This window comes from Schistocerca gregaria, chromosome 6, assembly GCF_023897955.1.
Source record: "Schistocerca gregaria isolate iqSchGreg1 chromosome 6, iqSchGreg1.2, whole genome shotgun sequence".
Taxonomy (NCBI): Eukaryota; Metazoa; Arthropoda; class Insecta; order Orthoptera; family Acrididae; genus Schistocerca; species Schistocerca gregaria.
The window spans coordinates 450,424,316-450,444,382 of NC_064925.1; the positions used below are offsets into that span (position 1 = coordinate 450,424,316).

Sequence of the window (20,067 nt, forward strand, 5' to 3'; positions counted from 1 at the left end):
CATCTCCTTAATTTCTCACATTTTTGCAGTTTCTTCAGTTTTAATCTACATGTCATAACCAATAGATTGTGGTCAGAGTCCACATCTGCCCCTGGAAATGTCTTACAACTTAAAACCTGGTTCCTAAATCTCTGTCTTACCATTATATAATCTATCTGATACCTTTTAGTATCTCCAGGGTTCTTCCACGTATACAACCTTCTTTCATGATTCTTAAACCAAGTGTTAGCTATGATTAAGTTGTGCTCTGTGCAAAATTCTACTAGGCGGCTTCCTCTTTCATTTCTTAGCCCCAATCCATATTCACCTACTATGTTTCCTTCTCTCCCTTTTCCTACACTCGAATTCCAGTCACCCATTACTATTAAATTTTCGTCTCCCTTCACTATCTGAATAATTTCTTTTATTTCATCGTACATTTCTTCAATTTCTTCATCATCTGCAGAGCTAGTTGGCATATAAACTTGTACTACTGTAGTAGGTGTGGGCTTCGTATCTATCTTGGCCACAATAATGCGTTCACTATGCTGTTTGTAGTAGCTTACCCGCATTCCTATTTTCCTATTCATTATTAAACCTACTCCTGCATTACCCCTATTTGATTTTGTGTTTATAACCCTGTAGTCACCTGACCAGAAGTCTTGTTCCTCCTGCCACCGAACCTCACTAATTCCCACTATATCTAACTTTAACCTATCCATTTCCCTTTTTAAATTTTCTAACCTACCTGCCCGATTAAGGGATCTGACATTCCACGCTCCGATCCGTAGAATGTACAGCATAAACACCATAAACTTTTAATTATTTTAAGTTTCAAGTATGGTATTTGCAATTCAGTATTCTTGCGAGGATAAAAAATGACAAATACTAGTAAGAATGGCAAATTTTATATATTAAGTGCTACCTTTTGTTTGAAGTGTCCCAACTTTTGACTTCCCAAAGGTGGCAGTATCCTGACTTTTGACCTGCCATAAGTGGCAACCCTACCACAGAAAGAGAACAAATCTTTCAAGCACAGCCTCTGGTAGTACTCATTCATCATCTTTCAGAAATAATGTAATGATATTTTATAGGATGTCCTTGTTGGAATTACTTTACAGCTGCAGCTGTTCTTTCCCTTGCAAAAAATGTTATTATTTGTATGAGGTTCATTCAAATGAAACCTGGTCAGTTCACCTAACTCTGCCTTACACATAAGGTGGCACCATGCAACTGGGGGTATGGTGGCGCCATCTATTGGTAGAGAGATTAAAACATGTGCACCATTTGATGTTGCATAGAGCCAGTGTGGTTTCATGCTGAAGATAAGGTGGTCACACAAGTTATAGTCCACTACTGAACACACAGGTGAGTAAGCAGGAACAATGAGGAATGATTCAATTTTTGGCAGCAGATGGAGTTGGAGACAGTGAAATGCATCAACGGATGAAAGCTGTGTGCAGTGAGTACACTCTGGGTCATTGAAATGTTGTGGAAAGGTGCAAACAATTCATTGAGGAGTACGAGTCACTGGAAGGTAATGCTCATCCTGAAGAGGCTTATCGTGTCACCACACTGCAAATGCTTGTGGAAGTGAATGCTTTAGTCTTCGACAAATGTAGAATTGCCATGGGCGAGATCCATCAGTTAGTGGGTATCAGCAGGGGCACAGCCTACACCATAATGCATCACACTTGAACTTTCAAAAATTCCGTGCGCAGTGGGTTTTCCAGCAACTAATTGCTAAATAGTGCAATACTTGAATGGCGCTGTCTTTGAGACATCTTCATCATTATCATGAGAAGGAATACAGCTTCCTGTCACATCTTGTCACGGGTAACAAAACATGGTCTCACCATTTTGAACCAGAAAGCAAGCATCAGAGCAAGCAGTGGAATCATGCGACTTCACCACCTCCAAAGATATCAAAGGCCGTGCAAACCAGTTCTGGTAAGGTCATGATGTCCTCCTTTTTTGATGACAAGGGCGCATGAGTTACTGGAATGCGGAACCACCACCAATGCTCAGCGTTATCAAGCCACTTTCTAGAACCTTAGATGAGCCATCAAGTTGAAATGCTCAGGCATGCTGTCCAGTTGCATTATCCTCCTGCATGATAATGCCCGCTCACACATGGCCAGTCCAATGAAGACGACATTGCAGCAGTTTTGGTAGGAAATGCTGTACAGTCCTGGCCTTTCACCGTGTGACTTTCATGTATTTGGACCTCTAAAAATGCTATTTGTGGACATCAATTCACAAGGATGATGAAGTGTGTGTCTGAGCCCAGACCTGGATCCAACAGCACCCTACTAGCTTCTTCACAGATCGAATCAAACTGTTAGTGTCACATTGGGATAAATGTGCCAACAGTTTTGGCGACTATTTTTGAGTATGTGTACTGTGCATAGCTACATTTTTGAGTTAATAAAATCATTACCATCACTTTACACTAATGACTGTGTTTTATTTCAAATCCCCTTATACAACACCCATGGTGAGACCAATAAATTCTTTTGGATAAAGTGTACCTTTTTTTATTTGTGCAAATCAAAATATTCATTGGGCTTTGTCATTCTGTAACATCTGAGATTACACAAAATGGAATAGTCACTTGCTTGAGCTGTTGCTTGTTATCACAAGCTGTTAACTTTCAAAAAAGAAGTAAGATTACTATTTTTCTTTGTTCTAATTCACAGCTTTTATATCCTCTATTCAGATTTTAGCAGGTTATACTTTTCATGGTTACGTAAAAAGAGGCTTGTTATAGTTGTTTCTTCACCTATCAGAAATGTTAATTGTATTAAAATTCATAGGACAATTGTGGTGCTGTATTAGGAAAAGGACACTCTGCTAATCACCATAAAGATGACACTCTGATTTAAAGACAGGCAAAATGAAAAGACTGTTACACATTACAGCTTTCATGTAAAGCCTGCTTCAGCACTTTCACACAAGGAAACACCTCACGCACAACTGATGCCACCGGCAGCTCTGACCAGCGTGATTCCGATCAGAGCTGCCAGAGGTAGCAGTCACATGCATATGAGGTGTGTGTGTGTGTGTGTTTTCTGTGCTGAACAAGGCTTCGGCCAAAAACTAAAACATGTAACAGTCTCTTCACTGTGGCTGTCTATACAAATCAGCAGGTTATCTGTATGGGAGCAATACGGTATCCTTTTCCTAATAATGCTGATACTACAACCTAAAGTTTCCATTGTTTGATTATGGAGATATATGTTAGGTTTATTGAAGAGTATGTCACAACAATTACTACTTAGTATGTTAAAGCTTTCAAAGCAGGGAGCTACCTCACCTCACCTGGCGTGCACTCTGGCTCCTGTGACGAAGACCACTCCCCATGCCAACACTGCATATTGTTTGGTCCTTTTATATTGTAACCAATAATGCAACCAAAGTCTACAACTTTACCATGGGGTACATCTGCACTTGCATTTAACATTACACCTGGCTTGCCATCAGCTGGTGCTAAACGAAACAGTCCGTGTTCCATTTTGGGAATGTGACATGGTACTGAAAAAAGTTGAGTGATAAATTTAAGATTTTAACAATATTGTTTGCTTCAAAAAAACTAAATATGTAAGATTATCAAGTCAGTAAAATTTTCAGAAAAATTCTAGAAATTGTCTGTGAACACATTCAATAAAAATTTGCAACTTTGGCATACACAAAAACACACAATATTTGTATCCATTATCATCTTGTCCATCTGGATCTATCGTCACATAATATGCAGGGTGTTTCAAAGTGAATAGAAGGGTATTAAAGCTTTTCAGCATTTATTACATGCAATGTACAGTTATGAATAATACACCAAATGAAAGAGCGACTCAAACAGTTTTTCTTACAAGTGTTCAATGTGCACACCATTTGTCACCTATTGATTCAATAGGTGAGTCCTTCCCAAACTTTCATCAGTGTGTCTGAAGTAATTGCTACAATAATGCTATTTCTAAAGTCAAGTAGATCAGCTGGTAGCAGAGGCACATACACATGATACTTTGTGAATCCCCAAAGGTAAAAAAACACATGGTGGCTAATCATGTGTGAATGTGGAGGTCATGCAGAACAAGCTATGTCATCCAGCCCCTTGAAGCCAATCCAACACGACACTTCACTGAAAAAATAAAGGACCATAAACTTTCCGACAGGATATAGTGCATACAAAAAATTTGGGGACTCTTGTTCGAACTGTCCAATCTCGTCAATTTGCTGACCCCCAGAAGTGCACACTATGTGTGCTCACATTTCCACTTACCCAAAATTTCAGTTTGTCACTGAAGATGACACGATCCAGAAAATCTTTGTCATCATGCAGTAACATTTTGTTTACAGTGATGGGCCATAAACCATAGTCTGCAGGCTTTAGAGCTTCGAACAACTTCAGACGACAAGGACATAGTTGTAAGCATCTCCTTCAGAATCTCCACCAAATGTCACTGAAACTGGTAATCCACAACTACCTTTTGAAACTGATTTCTTGGGGCTATGCATGGAAGTCTCTCACTTGTTCAATACATTCTTCAGTCACTCTTGGTCATTCCATAGTCTTCCCTTTGCGCACAGATGTACAAACAAAATGAGTTGCTCTTTCATTTGATGTATTACTTATAATTGTAAGATGAATTTTAGAAATGCTACAAAGCCTTAAAACCTGTACATTAATTTTGAAACACCTTGTAATAAACTATGTCTATGTAATGAATGCAAATTGTTAAACAACGGATCATTCTGAATGTAGAACATCAAATGTGAGTGTAATTGACAGTTCTGTTAATAAAGCTAAGTATTATGATAGGAATTAGATTTTGAAGTACACTACCAACATACCACAGTTTCATGAACCAAAAACCACAATTACAAGAAAAAGGTATGCTTCATACATAAAAGACTACATTTCAATTGCTTTTAATTTAGTACATTATTTCTTACATGAGATAGTATATAGGTCTCTTACAAGCAATGCAGTCAGGTTTTCCAGGTCTCCAGCGGCCTCGTGCACATTTAGCAGTGTTGTTGCTGAGTGTCGGACCATAACCTTGATCACATGTAACACGTGCCACAGTCCCAGTTGAGTAATTGTGAATGGGATCACGGCCATTCTTCAGAATTTCAATCTTCACAAAGGGCTCACTAGATAAAGGCTCACAGGGACCAGCTGAAAAAAATTACTTTGTATTCATAATACTGAATCATGTACTTTTGATTACTGATTTAATAAGATGCCTTTCTATGATGCTTTTGTTGATTTTGAAAATCAAACTGACTCAGATGACTACATAGTAGTCTTGCAAGACTTATCTAAGCAAGGCATTCAGGCAGCCTATGAGTGATTAAATAAGTGATTAAACAGAACATCTATGTCATGTCCCCAGCATTTTTTAGTAGCAGCAAATGGACAATAGATTCCCCCAGAAAAAGAGGTGTTAGATAATGTGTTTGCATCTCAACTAAACTGTTCTCAGGTGTATTGTAAATGGCAGTATGGAGTGACCTAGGGAGATACAGGGAGTGTAAATCAACAGAAGAAGGCTCAACAAACCAAAATTTATGGATGATTCTAAGCTGTTGGCTAAAGCATTGAGTAAATTCAGTTGTAGTTTACTTACCTTGCTCCAAATGGCGTTAGTTAGCCTCACCTTGAACATTTTGAAAATTGGATACTGTCCAAATGGATTGCAACAGGATATGTTTACATGCATCATTTGATCCAGTAAAATGTGAGCAAGTAAATCTATCTCGGATAGTTCATAAATATGACGAGTGACTTAAAATGTGAAATCTGCCTTTTCATGAAACTAGGGTGGGATGCTTTTGGATATGATGCATCAATCTCCTGACTGAAGATGCCAGTAAAATTGAAAAATATATTTTGTGACTAATGAATTTTTCCATTGTCATCGCAGGCTGTGAAATCTGGCCACTGTATGAATTTACTAGAGGAAAATTCATAACTTTGCAGAGAATGATGCGGAGAAAAAAGATAGAGTGAAAGGGGCATATGGTCTCTCACAAAGACCAGTGCCACCCTGCAAACTGCAGTCTTACTGAAATGACAATGAACTGATCATGTTGCCTGATTCAAATGCATATGAGATGTGATGCTACACTGGAATCCAACAAATAAACAAAGACCCAGGAGAAGGCCACCAACCAGTGGAAAAAAGACATCTTGGAAGTCAGAAGAGTTAGCTAGGAGAGGCCAGACAGAGAGAATTTTGCTAAACGTTTGCCTCTCTCCGTAACTGGAAGAGGCCACTTCATTTTATGACAGAAATGGTTGTTGATGACATACTCTGAATCAGATACAGGAATAGAAGTATTGACAATTTCTTGAGATATTCTTGCTTTTTTTATCATTCTGAAGCCAAACTACTAGCAATGCCCTAAGATTTTCGTATGTATTGGAATTCATATTTTCAGTATGCCTCAACAACAACAACAAAAAAAAGACTTTCATAGAAATTATAGTAAAAGGTAATACTGTACATAACACTCAATACAACAAACTTAAAACAAAACCCAACGTACACACAAAATAAATGAAATGCCGCTACTTATGAAGATCACTAATATTATGTAATAGAAGATATGAAGGAAAATAATAATGGCAAAGATAAATTAAGCTGAAAATGGGAAAGAAAGAATGATGGGTGACTCATTGCACCGCACTGCAGAGATACTCCTTTCTCTGAAGTTTTTAGCTGCTTTTGGAGGTGAGTCAGGTGATCAGTAAAATCACCACCATTGATATGTAGTTTTGCCCAGAGGACTGCAAATGCAGTTTCAATTTCTGTCTCAATGGATTTGAGTTCCTTGTTTGCTAAGATGAGTACACCATTTCCACCTCCCATTAGCCTATTCTTGTGACATACACTTAAGTATACATAAAAATCTCACCATCGTGTCCTTGTTTCCTGACTGAGGAAGGGACAAGAGCTGTTGTATTGTTACAAATGAAATGCTGCTACTTAACAAAGATCTTTTGGATGCCAAGAAGGAAAATAATTGTGGCAAAGATAAATTAAGCTGAAAATGGGAATGAAAGAATGATGAATGGCTCCTAGCACTGCAGTGATACTATCTCCTCTGACATATGAGGTTATTTTTGAAGATTATTCAGGTGATCAGTAGAAGGACTAAGTTATAATCTTATTGGCAGTAATTAGAATTTCCTGTCCTGGAAGAAATACTGGCCAGGCATTCTGTCGCCTTGAAATTTTATGGTTTTGGCTGACTATGACTTATTGCAAGCAGAGTTAATGTAAATACATCAATACAAAAAATAAATCACCATCACTGAAAAAGAAATCCCAAAGTTGTCTAAAGATTTAACAATCCTAACATTTGAATGTACAGGAAGGAGGAGTAGGACATGTTTGCTATGCTCTTACACACTGTACATTTGTACATATGATATTTTATGGCAGCTAATGGAGAAATTTCTAGCGGTAGGGAAGGAGTCACAAACTGCCTTTGTAGACTTTTCAAAAGCTTATGACATGGTTTGTAGAGCAAAACAGTGGGCAGCTATGAAAGATACAGACACGGATTACAATTTTGGAATGTACAGAGGTAATACGGTACAACTTACACTGATCAACCAGACCATTATGACCACCTATCTAATGGCTGGTATGTCTGCCTTTGGCGCAGATAACAGCAGTAGTGTGTCATGGCATGGAAGCAATGAGGCCTTGGTAGGTTGCTGGAAGGAGTTGGCAACACATCTTCACATACAAGTCACCTAATTCCTGTAAATTCTCGGGAGGGGGTGAAGAGCTCTTACACTGCATTCAATCACATCCCATATGTGTTTAATTGTGTTCAGATCTGGTGAGTTTAGGGACCAGAACATCAACTGGAACAGGCCACTACATTCCTTCAACCACTCCATCATACTCCTTGCCTTGTAACATGGCACATTACCTTGCTGAAAAATGCCACAGCCACTGAGAAACATGAACATCATATATGTGGTCTGCAACCGGTGTAAGATACTCTGTCGCCAACATGGTGCCTTGCATGAGCTTCACTGCACCCAAGGATGCCTACGTGAATATTCCCCAGAGCATAACGAAGACACCACTAACTTGTCTCCATCCCAGAGAACAGGTGTCAAAGGAGCTGTTCCCTTGGAAGATGACAGATTCACACCCTCCCATTGGCATGATGATGAAAGTATCAGAATTCATCAGATCATGCAACACTCTGCCACTGTACCAGTGTCCATTTCAATCGTAGTTGCCTATGTCGTCTTGCTAACATTGGCACATGCAAGGGATGCTGGCTGCAGAGCCCCATCATTAGGAGTGTTTGGTGCACTGTGTGTTCAGACACATTTTTACTCTGACCAGCATTAAAGTCTGATGTTAGTTCCTCCACAGTTCGCTACTTGTCCTCTTTTACTAATCAACCCAGTCTACATCATCTGACATCTGTGTTTTGGCATGGCCGCCCAACCTCACAATGTCTGGATGTGGTTTCACTACTTGCTGAAGACACTCACTGCAGCACTCCTTGAAAACCAGCCAAGCTGAGCAGTTTCCAAAATGCCCATAGTGAGCCAGGCCATCACAATCTGCCCTCAGTCAAACTCAGATATATCGCTCACCTTCCCAGCATTCTACATCACGGACAGTACATTCACTGATACTACATGCAATGTGCATGTGATTGATCTAACAATTTGACAACTAAGAGCGTGTGAAGTGTATGTGCAAACTTCCCACTTCTCTTATACAAGTCAACTTACTTGGTGTACACCGTTGATCTTCTTCTCTGGCTTCTGGAGTCTCTATAAACTTATTTTCCGAAGAATGATGCTAGTTACAGAAACCTCTCTATTTGCGAAATAATTAGGTACTCGAAAAATAGTTTTCAACAACTATCGGTATATTTGAGCTTCATAAAGAACAAAATTCACACTTCTCACATAAACATTAGACTTCTTGTAAGTCACTCGTGTTGTCTCACATTGGAAACAGATTTAAGAACATTTAGCAAAGAGTGACTTAACAGCCATAACTCTTGTCACAAACAAATCGTAAAATATGTCTTGCCTCCAGCAAGCCCAAGATTAGAGGTTTTTTTTTTTTTTTTAAAAAAAAAAAGAAAACTATAATTTCCATGGATCAACTGACAAGTACTTGTCGGTGCCGTTTGTCCGCTGCGTCTACCTTCTGCTTGCGACTGATTTCACATCTGCACACACAAACTTGACACACAGAGTAGGTAGGATTTTAGCATCCCACTCTCACGTCTAAAATATTGTGTGTTCGAGACAGTATAAGGCCAAGCGGTTCTAGAATTTAGGCAGAAATTCTCGAAACGCTGCATATCCCCCCCCCCCCCCCCCCCCCCAGATTTACCACGCGATATTTTTTACATAATCGTTATGTAAATAACATCACCCGTAGCCACATTACATATCATAACCATATACTTTTCTTCTACGTGTTTATATACATATTTTTTTCAACTACAACTCTTTGTACTCTCGTAAACAGGCTTCTGCTTACAGTCTTTCTACTTTTTTCTTACTCTACTTTGTTTAGACAAGAACATATGTGTGAGGTTTTACTCAACTTTTCTAATATATAGGAATTATGAGGACTCCCTTTCTCCAATTGTAAACTATAGGTGTTCATGACACATGAGTAATCTACTATCTGTTCTCATCTATTGTACTACCTTTCCTTAGTATGTACTATTTTTAATATTCTTCATAGTTTGGAGGAACTCCAGACAAAATGAAAGTGTTCTCTAGACACTTGTAAACTTCCACGAAACATATTAATTCCCATTGTGCATAGAATTCAAACTTTCCAGAATAATCCCTGCAAAATTTCGTGACTTTTGTCACGATACTGTCCCTTTCCCCTGGAATCAGTACCTATACCTTGCTTGTGGGTTGACCCTATAAGAGCACGTCCTTTTTCCATTCTGGTAGGCATGCCCCATTATAAAACATTCCTATTTTTTAGGCCACAGGTCATCCTGTCTCCACATAGGTGACCTGTCCTTTATATTTAGTAAATGCTGGGTATGCCCCCCTTATCTTTTCTGAGTAGGCCTCATGGTTCCTTACCCTAGCATACGTTTCTACGTATACTATAATTAAGTATCTTCTGGTAAAGCTACAAATCTACTCTACACTTCGCATTCACTTCTTACTATGTCATTTAATCCCTAGAGTCCTCCTCTACTTCTTAACTTCTATACTCTTAGTGCATACTATGCCTACCTATAATTCAAGTCCTACTATCCCACTAGTCATCAATTTTCAGAGTATTTATTACACTTACTTTCCTTAAATGACTGTAACAATCAATTACACTCTGGTTTGCATTATTTTTCTTTGCTCACACCTCCTTTTTACGTACATTTGATGTAGAATCATTTCAATGTTTGTGTATAAGGGTATTCTTGTGTGAATGAGGATGTGTGTTCATGTAGTCTGATTCTTTGGCATTCTTATCTTAAGATAAGATTTAGGTTATTAGAAACCACAGAAATAAGGAAGGACTTCAGTAATAGAAGTTTGTAAATATGGAGAGAGGGAAAAAATAGATAGGTCCTCAAATGAGAAGTAAGAAAGGAAAAAAAATTAGAAATGGTTGCTAAGATCTAAGAAGAGAAAGAAGATAGCCCCAAAGACAGGAAATCCTTACTAACCTCCCTTCACCAGGGTCCCTACCCCTGAGGTACTTGAGTGAGAAGCCAGAGGAGGCTTGGTGTTAAATTGTCTCCTATAGAATGGACATTCTCACCTTCACCCTTGAGGTCCCAAAAGGAAATCTTAGCAACCCTATGGAAACAGCAAATGGTGAAGAATCAGGCACACTTGTTTACGAGGGTTTTCTGAAAAGTGTGATGTGTGTTTTGTGTTAGCCATGGTTTATTTGCTCTTGTAAACCATGCTCTTATCTACAGCACCCACCCATTTCAAACTTAATGCAAACCCTCCCATTTATATCACATCTCAAAACAGATATAAAATATTGACGTAAATAAAATAGAAAGAAACTTCCACATGGGAAAAATATATTAAAAAAAAAAGATTCCAAGACTTACCAAGCGGGAAAGCGCCTGTAGACAGGCACAATAAAATAACACACAAACACACACACAAAATTTCTAGCTTTCGCAACCAACGCCTGCTTCTTCAGGAAAGAGGGAAAGAGAGGGAAAGATGAAAGGATGTGGGTTTTAAGCGAGAGGGTAAGGAGTGATTCCAATCCCGGTAGCGGAAAGACTTACCTTAGGGGGAAAAAGGATAGGTATATACTCGCGCGCGCACACACACACACACACACACACACACACACACAGACACACACACACACACACACACACATATCCATCCATACATATACAGACACAAGCCTACACTGTGTCGCTTTCTATGTGGGAATCACCAGCAACAAACAGTCCATTCGCATGAATGGACACAGGCAGACAGTGTTTGTTGGTAATGAGGATCACCCTGTGGCTAAACATGCCTTGGTGCACGGCCAGCATGTCTTGACACAGTGTTACACCGTCCGGGTTATCTGGATACTTCCCACCAACACCAACCTATCCGAACTCCGGAGATGGGAACTTGCCCTTCAATACAGGGTACGTTCCGAAAGTAATGCAATTGAATTTCCCGCGACGCTCCTAGTAGTCGGAGTGAGAGCGGGCCACATCGAGTAGGTGGTGGGGACGCTAAGCTTTGCCGCGAAACCGGTTTCAGTGCTCTCTGAGCTGTGGAAGCGGCAGCACGTCTGTTATTGTAAACCTCTGCGCGCCGACCGTGTCACGGAAAAAATGGAATCGACGATCGAGCAACGTTATGCGATTACGTTTTGTGCTAAACTGAACAAATCTTTTGAGGAGACTAACAAAATGATTTGTGAGGCTTACGGGGACTCTGCTCTGTCCTACTCACAAGTTTCGAGGTGGTTAAAGGCCTTTAAGGAAGGCCGGGAAGAGGTTCACGACGAACAACGCTCTGGGCGGCCGTCAACCAGCAAAACTGACAACAATGTGGCTCGTGTGCGACAACTGTTGGACCGTCGATTGAGTATCAGGATGGTTGCCAATGAACTGAACTTGTCGTCTACTGTTGTTTTTCGCATTGTTACTGAAGATTTAGCGATGAGGAAAGTGTGCGCCAAGCTCGTGCCCAAGGTGTTGTCAGACGACGAAAAGACCAACCGAGCGGAAATTTCAAGTGAACTTTTGCAACGTGTTGAAATTGAACCTGATTATTTGGACGACGTCATCACTGGTGATGAAACCTGGGTTTTTGAATACGACCCAGAAACAAAACGCCAAAGTTCTGATTGGCACACTGATCAGTCCCCCAAGCCCAAAAAGGCAAGAATGAGCAAATCAAAAGTGAAAACAATGCTCATTGTCTTTTTCGACAGCAAAGGAGTGGTCCATAAGGAGTTTGTTCCTCAAGGACAGACAGTTAACGCTGCCTACTATGTGGATGTGCTGGAAAGACTCCGCCAAAAGGGTCGTCAGGACGAGAAAGGACATCTCCGCTACCTGGCAACTCCATCACGACAACGCGCCTTGCCACAACGCGCTACGAGTCCGCGAGTTCCTGGCCAAACACCAGGTGCCAACGCTGCCCCCCCCCCCCCCCCTATAGTCCTGACCTCGCCCCAGCTGACTTCTTTTTGTTTCCTAGGATTAAGTCAGCCCTGAAAGGAACCCGTTTTTCGTCCATAGATGAGATCCAATCCGCCGTGACGAAGACCTTGCGAGAGGTCCCAGAAGACGCCTTCCAGGGCGCGTACCGGTCATGGCAGAGTCGCTGGAAAAAATGTGTAGAGGCCCAAGGACAGTACTTTGAAGAATTTTAAGTGTTTGTGCAAATCTGTTCAATAAATTACTTTAAAAAAAAATAATTGCATTACTTTCGGAACGCACCCTGTATATCCTCTCTTCTCGTTATCCACCAGGCCTCAATCTCCGCTAATCTCAAGTTGCAGCCACTCATACCTCACCTGTCATTCAACATCATCTTTGCCTCTGCACTTCCGCCTCGACTGACATCTCTGCCCAAACCCTTGCCTTTAAATATGTCTGCTTGTGTCTGTATATGTATGGATGGATATGTGTGTGTGTGTGTGTGTGTGTGTGTGTGTGTGTGTGTGTGTGTGCGCGCGTGCGCGAGTATATACCTATCCTTTTTTTCCCCCTAAGGTAAGTCTTTCCGCTCCCGGGATAGAAATAACTCCTTACCCTCTCCCTTAAAACCCACATCCTTTCGTCTTTCCCTCTCCTTCCCTCTTTCCTGAAGAAGCAACCGTTGGTTGCGAAAGCTAGAAATTTTGTGTGTGTGTTTGTGTGTTATTTTATTGTGCCTGTCTACCGGCACTTTCCCGCTTGGTAAGTCTTGGAATCTTTGTTTTCAGATATAAAATATTCTGTACAAAATAGAAAATCTATATACTATGGTATATTAGTTGTTCAACTAGTCACACAATATTATATTTTATATGAACATAATATTCCATTTAGTTCACTTTATCTAAATATCACTTTTTACCTGTGATTCTCTAGGATTACTTTTTATTTGACTGTCCTATATGGTTTTCTAAGATATAAGAATACAGGATAGTTTAAGATTTTAGGAATAGATGACAGAATAGTTTAAGATTTTAAAGGAATTCGGTGCAGGAAAACTATTTTGGAAGAAACACCAACAGGGTGTATACGTGGACAAGGAAAAAAAATTACTGGATTTTTCCCGGATTTCCCAGTTAAAAATACACTTTCTCCCGGGTGAAAACCCACTTTTTCCATGTTAAGTGACAGTATATTTTCCCTGCAAAACTTATCGATTCTTTGAATGGTTATGAGTTTATACACAGGCGCTGAATTTCCCAGCCGGAAAATATCTTTGATGTGCACCAACATGTACACTATGTATTTTCGTATTACGAAAGTATACATTGGAATGCCACCAAACACCACATGTTACTTTCCGAAATCGAGATTGTGATGCGCTTTTGTAAGCCAGTTATTGCTCATGTCACGTGATCTCACCAGCCAATGACAGCAGATATTCAGAGCATAGGACACATGATGTAGCCAGCCAACAGCAAAGTCACTGTTAAATAGCACCAATACACAAAAGGGGAAAGTTAATAGTTTAAATTAATATACACAGTGCTACAAGAAAAGAAAAGCGTTCACATATAATATTGGTCTCTGAGGTTAATACGCTGCAACAAAAGCTAAGATTTCGCATATAATGTTGATCTTTTTTGCGTGTGTTACACTTTAAGATATATCACACAAATGTGCCAGTAAAATTTTTAATAATGACATAAATGCCTGATCTTCAGGGTTCTAAATTCTTCTAAATGGCTCATCATCAAAGAGTTGACTTTTAAATGAGAGTCAAACACTCTGTGATGTAATAAATTCATGGTACATTCTTTGAAAGTAACACTTTTCAAACCACCATTCGCAATATTTTCTTGCGCAATATTTTAGAAATAGGTTCGTTTCAGCAGCTGCCAGATAGCGCAGGTAACATGCAACACCGCACTTGTGCAGCTACTATGACGTAGGAAGACCATATGTACATACTTGTAAAACATTGAGAGATCATACATTATGTCATAAAAGAAACAAGACATCAGAGGATACTCCAAGAGCATTGGAATTTCATGAACCATACTAAAATGTGCACATTTAAAATGCATACTTAAAGTGCACATTCATATATCCAGATTCCCAGTGAAGTAGACCTCGACCTTACTTTAAGCTTTTCATTGTGGTTTTTGGGATGTAAATTTTCATGAAGCACCAGTACTGTATTATATCATGTTTGGTTCTTTATTATGGCATAATACCGTACATGCTAGAAGATGAAAACGTGCACTTGAAATGCTGTGAACAGTCAAAACTAGCCAGTACTGTGGACTTAAACTTTTCGTTTGAAATACATTGACTGCCTATGCCGACAAGGTTAATAAAAGTCAAATTTCTTTAGCAAACAGACAAAAACAAGTTCATTGTTCTGCAAGGCGATTAACGCTTGACTGTCAGAAAGATGGAAATAAAATAAAATCTGAAACTAATAACACATTTTAGCCTTCCATAATTAGTAAATGTGTTTTAATTCTTCTGATAGCGCCTGGCCACAGATATCCATTTTGTTTTCATTTGACATGAGAGTAAACGAAGGAGAAACAGCAAAATCACTAAATGTAAACATGGGTCATGTGGAGACTACCCACTAAACTCAGACTGCTATGCGCATCATCCCCGGATCAACAATATTTGCTAAGCGGGTAAAAAAAAAAAAAAAATAAATAAAAATAAAAAAATAAAAATAAATAACAATAATAATAATAATAATAATAATTAATTTTCAAAAATATGTTCATCTTGTAGCACACATCTTCCTGAAAAGTCTGAGACATAAAACATATGTGTTCGAGGAAATGAAAGACATGTTGTTTGGTCTTAAGTGTGCCAAAGTGCAGTGTCATGCCTCTTTAGACAGCATTCTTCTACCACACGTCACTGTATTTCGTTCCATGGAATTTAAACGTGTTGCACTCTTTATTGCCTATTGGCTAATAACTTGCTGTTTTGTGTGACATAAAATTAAATATAGGATACATAAAACCAATACAGACAAGAGACAAGCAAGAAAGTACACATTTCTTAAATTCTTAGCTCCTAGCATTTTTTTCTCTCTAATATTGCTACAGCTTTACATGGTGTGGTTTCCTTTCTGCGAAAGAATCTATTACCTTATTAAAGTTCGTTAAACGTTTTGCCACATGAAAAATCAAAATGTCATTATCTAATACTCAGAAAGCTGTTATTACCCAAGACTGGTGTGGTTTGTCAATCTGATTATGTCTATTTTGTCACTGTCTGCTAGATAAAACAAAATAGGCCTTTCTAATATTGCAGCAATTTTGTAACACACACCAAATAAACTAGACTGTTTTGGCACAAATGGCCATTTTCATACCAAGACAGAATATAATTCACGAAGTATCAATATCAAATGCCTATTAGGCCTACTACAAGCAAAAAGCTTAATGTTAGAAACAGTTTCACACTTCATTCACATGCACCAGTTTCTCAAGCATGAGATCGAAAATTAGTATTATAAAATTGTTATATAAATTTGGAATCGTCATATTCTTCCATAATTTGTGTACTGTCCCCGTTTCTTCTCCTTCCTCATTCTAACAAACAATCTTGTCATCACCAATTGTGTAGCTATTCCTGTCATGGTCAAAATTTGTTCGCTGATTAACTTCACTAACCCTGCTAGAATCACAGGTTTAGTAATCCCACGATTATTCTCCAGTTAGGCGTTGTTACATGTTCGTACAACATGTTTTCTGCGTTACTTCTAGAATAGAACTTACGTGGCTGCTAGCCAGGACTGGACTTACTAGTGTAGCGATCTGGCGAAAAATTTTCTGTCAAAATTTCATTTTCTTGGCTATACCGAGAGGACAATATGTAACCTTTCTCACCTGTTATTCCTGTTAGCCATTTATTTCCATTCTGGTAGTCTGAATCTAAGGATTTTGCTAGTAATTATAACAACGCTGATCATTCACAAACCCAATCAACCACATAAACAGACGGAACTTGGCATTCATCCGTTTGGCTTTACTCTGCTCAGCTTGTATAGCCCCGTCCCCTTTTGTCTGGGGAAAGTTTATTTCCAGATGTGATGAGGATGTGTTCAAAAATGTTCAAAAACCAACAGGGATGTGTTTCAGAATCATATGAATAATCGATAGACCAATGTGCGCTGGATACTAAACGCTTTGTGTAACAAGCTTTTTTTCCTCAAGAATATGAATTTGGCGCCCCCTTTTCCTGGCAGCATCTAGCTGCTTGCTGCGACTGCTTGCACAGCCAACAACCACATTCCTGTAGCCCAAAGCGGGACAATCTACTGCTCAAACGTGACTCAACTGCGCATGCGCACATGAGTCCACTCGTAACTGCTAAAACGAATCTCATGTAAACAGTTGTGATTTCACACTCATCGGAGGCAATTTATTGTTATGAAGCATTGCATAGTCTTCCTAAAGCCTTTGACACATTTTGCTGTTGGCACATGCTTGCATGAGCGCTGTGTGTCGTTGTTGTATATGGGACATTTCCTTTGCAATTTAAGTTATTTTAATTTTTTTATCTCGTTTATGTTTTATTGTTGAAGAGTTATTTTGCAGTAGAGGGATACAGTAATATCCTTTGTCAGAGTACTGGTTCTTACCAGTGAATGTTACAAAAATTTAACTGAAAACTAAAACAACAAAAAATTCCTGTCCCGGGTTTTTCCCGGTTTTCTCCTGGATGAAAAAATTCCCAGGTTTTTCCCAGATCTCCCGGTTGTCCCAGGTCGTATACATCCTGCACCGTAAATAACTCGGGATCCGACAGTCATCACTCTGCCCGTTAACTCAGGATGTTAACGTCCCTGGGGAATATATGACTCCACCCGTGTCCCATGGATCTGATATTAACTTTCCTTGTGCACTGGCAGACCTGTATTTCTCTTTAAACTTCTTTTGAAAGTCTCCCCACTGCAAATCAATCACCACTTCCCAAGTTAACACAACATTATGTGAAGATACTCTTTTTTCTATTTTGTCTTGAATAAGCTTAAATTCTTCCAGAGTTCATCTATGCCCTTCCTGGTATCAGTAAGTTTGGAAAAAGCCATAGGCGACACATTCCCGGATGTTATTCTCTCAGTAACCTTTCTTTCTATAATTTCTGCGACTTCCAAACTACTTATATTTACAATATCAGAGTTTGCTATTTTCTCTTTAAAGCTTCTTTCTACATTATCCACTCGTGTACTTACACCTGTAATTTGTGATTGAATGACAGGCATTAACTCGCTCTGCTTATCTACACTTTCTTTGAAAGTATGCTTATCTACACTTTATTTTACAGGATTCAGTCCCTGCTTTACAGCATTAAATTTAACGTTACACAAATTTTCAAAAGATCCTAATTTTTCACTGATTTCTGATTCTACATTATTGAATCTGTCCTCAATCTCAAACTCTAACTTTTTTGATAACTCCTGGAAATTATCATTCTGTTCACTACTAAGGTCAGTGAACATTTAATTTACATGAAAGTGCAGGGAAATAGTCAATTCATTCTTTAAATCTATCTTAAAATTCTCTACTTTATTCTGTGAAGTGTCAAATTTAGTCTTCAAATTTCCCATGCCTCCACATAGAAACAAAATTCTTTACTTTGTGATACCTTGGCATTTAACAATCCTAAAGTTTCATTCTGAACATCCAATTTAGCACTTAAAGTTCCACTCTGAGTATCTAATTTTGCATTTAAAGTTGTACTCTGGTCATCTAATTTAGCATTCAAAGTTGAGCTCTGTGCAACTAATTTAGTATTTAACTGCAGACTCTGAGCACTTAAGGCTTCATTTAATTGAGTTTTGATTACATTTACCAGCTCAGACCAGTCTGGCCCTTCTTTATTAATTTTCATTGGCCCTTCTTTATTAATTTTCATAGCCATGACTGGATCTGAAATTTCCCTAATTTACTGTTTGTTATCCATATTTTTACAAGCTATGGAGATATGGAGTCAGAATATCAGTAAGAGGTGGATTAAAAGAGGAAATGAAGAGAATAAGTGACAGGATGATGAACACCAAAAAATCACTCAAGGTGACAACCATAGAGGTAATACAAGTGTATGCGTCGCAGGTGGGTTGCACTTCTGAGAAGTGAGAGGTTGAAGAGAAAATACAGAAGCAGATGGGAAGGAAGAATATGGTAGTAATGGGGGATTTAAATGCTCACGGTGGAAGAGAAAGATAAGGCTGCGGAAGTGTGCTTGGACCAGAGGGTTCCGGCTGCCGAAATGAGGAAGGTAAAAGGCTATTGGAGATCTGTCAAAAGAATGGCTTGCTGGTTGGGAACTTTTGGTTCAGGAAAAGGGAGAGCCACAAGATTACCTGGTACAGTCAAGACTTATAGAAGAAGTTGATAGTTGACTACTTCTTGTGCGATAGTTAGATGAATAGGAACATCATTGACATTAAGGTAATACCATCAGAGGCCTTGGACAGTGACCACCGTTTGCTGGTAATGAACCTGACAGGGACTAAGGATAACAAAGGGACAGAAAACCAGGAAAGGCATATAAGGGTATGGAAGCTGAAGGAGGAAGAAAGCAGGCTACAGTACTTACAAGTAGTAAAGGAAAGCATCCCAAAGGATGAACCAAAAACGGTAGAAGAGGAATGGGGTAGATTCGAGGGAACATTAGTAAGTGCAGCGGAAGCAATATGTGGGAGGACAAGCAACAAAAAGAGATGGAAAGAAACAGTCTGGTGGAATGATAAAACAAAGGATATAATTTATAAGAAGAATAGAGCCTTTAGGGTACGATTCCAGAAGACAACAGTAGAGACAAGAGAAGAGTATCAGGGAAGAAAGAAAGAAGCGAAAAGAGCGAAAGAGTGGTGGTGGAAGAAAGAAGAAAGTGGATAGAACAGTGGACCAGAATGATGGAGGAGGATAGTGAAGGTTTCAAAAAGGTGTTATATTGTGTTATATGCGATGATTAAAAGTAAGAGGAAGAAAGGTACGATAGATTGTGCTCAAATGGTGAACAAAAGTGGACAAGATGTAGAGAATAAGGAGGAACTCAGGAATATGTGGAAAGAATATTTTGAAGAACTCCTGAACCTGAATGGAGACCTGGATGAGGGGGAACAAGGCGAGGAGAAAAAAGAGGAGGAAGAGCAAATAGAAAAAGACCTTACATGGGGAGAAGTGGAAGAGGCAATGGGCAAGATGAAGGGAGGGAAGTCACCAGTTCTGGATGAGCTAAGTGCAGAGATCATGAGAGCAGCAGGAGAGGTTGGGATACAATGGCTATATCGAGTAATGAAACTTGTGTGGAGACAGAAGATGATCCCAGAAGACTGGAAGAAGGGAATAACTGTCCCGATCTTTAAGAAGGGAAATAGAAAAGAGTGCAACAACTATCGGGGGACAACATTGATGAGTCATTGTG

The 20,067-nt window shown here is 39.2% G+C and overlaps 1 protein-coding gene across 1 annotated transcript in view; it reads right to left on the bottom strand.

Moving 5' to 3' along the window:
• Positions 1–20,067, bottom strand: part of LOC126278326 (uncharacterized) — a 1,364,175-nt gene that overhangs the window by 115,126 nt on the left and 1,228,982 nt on the right. Inside the window, exons 15-16 of the mRNA XM_049978346.1 lie at positions 4,958–5,158; positions 3,301–3,513 (exon numbers count right to left, since the gene is read on the bottom strand). Coding sequence (XP_049834303.1) covers positions 3,301–3,513; positions 4,958–5,158 — 414 coding nt within the window. The remainder of the gene's footprint in view (positions 1–3,300; positions 3,514–4,957; positions 5,159–20,067) is intronic.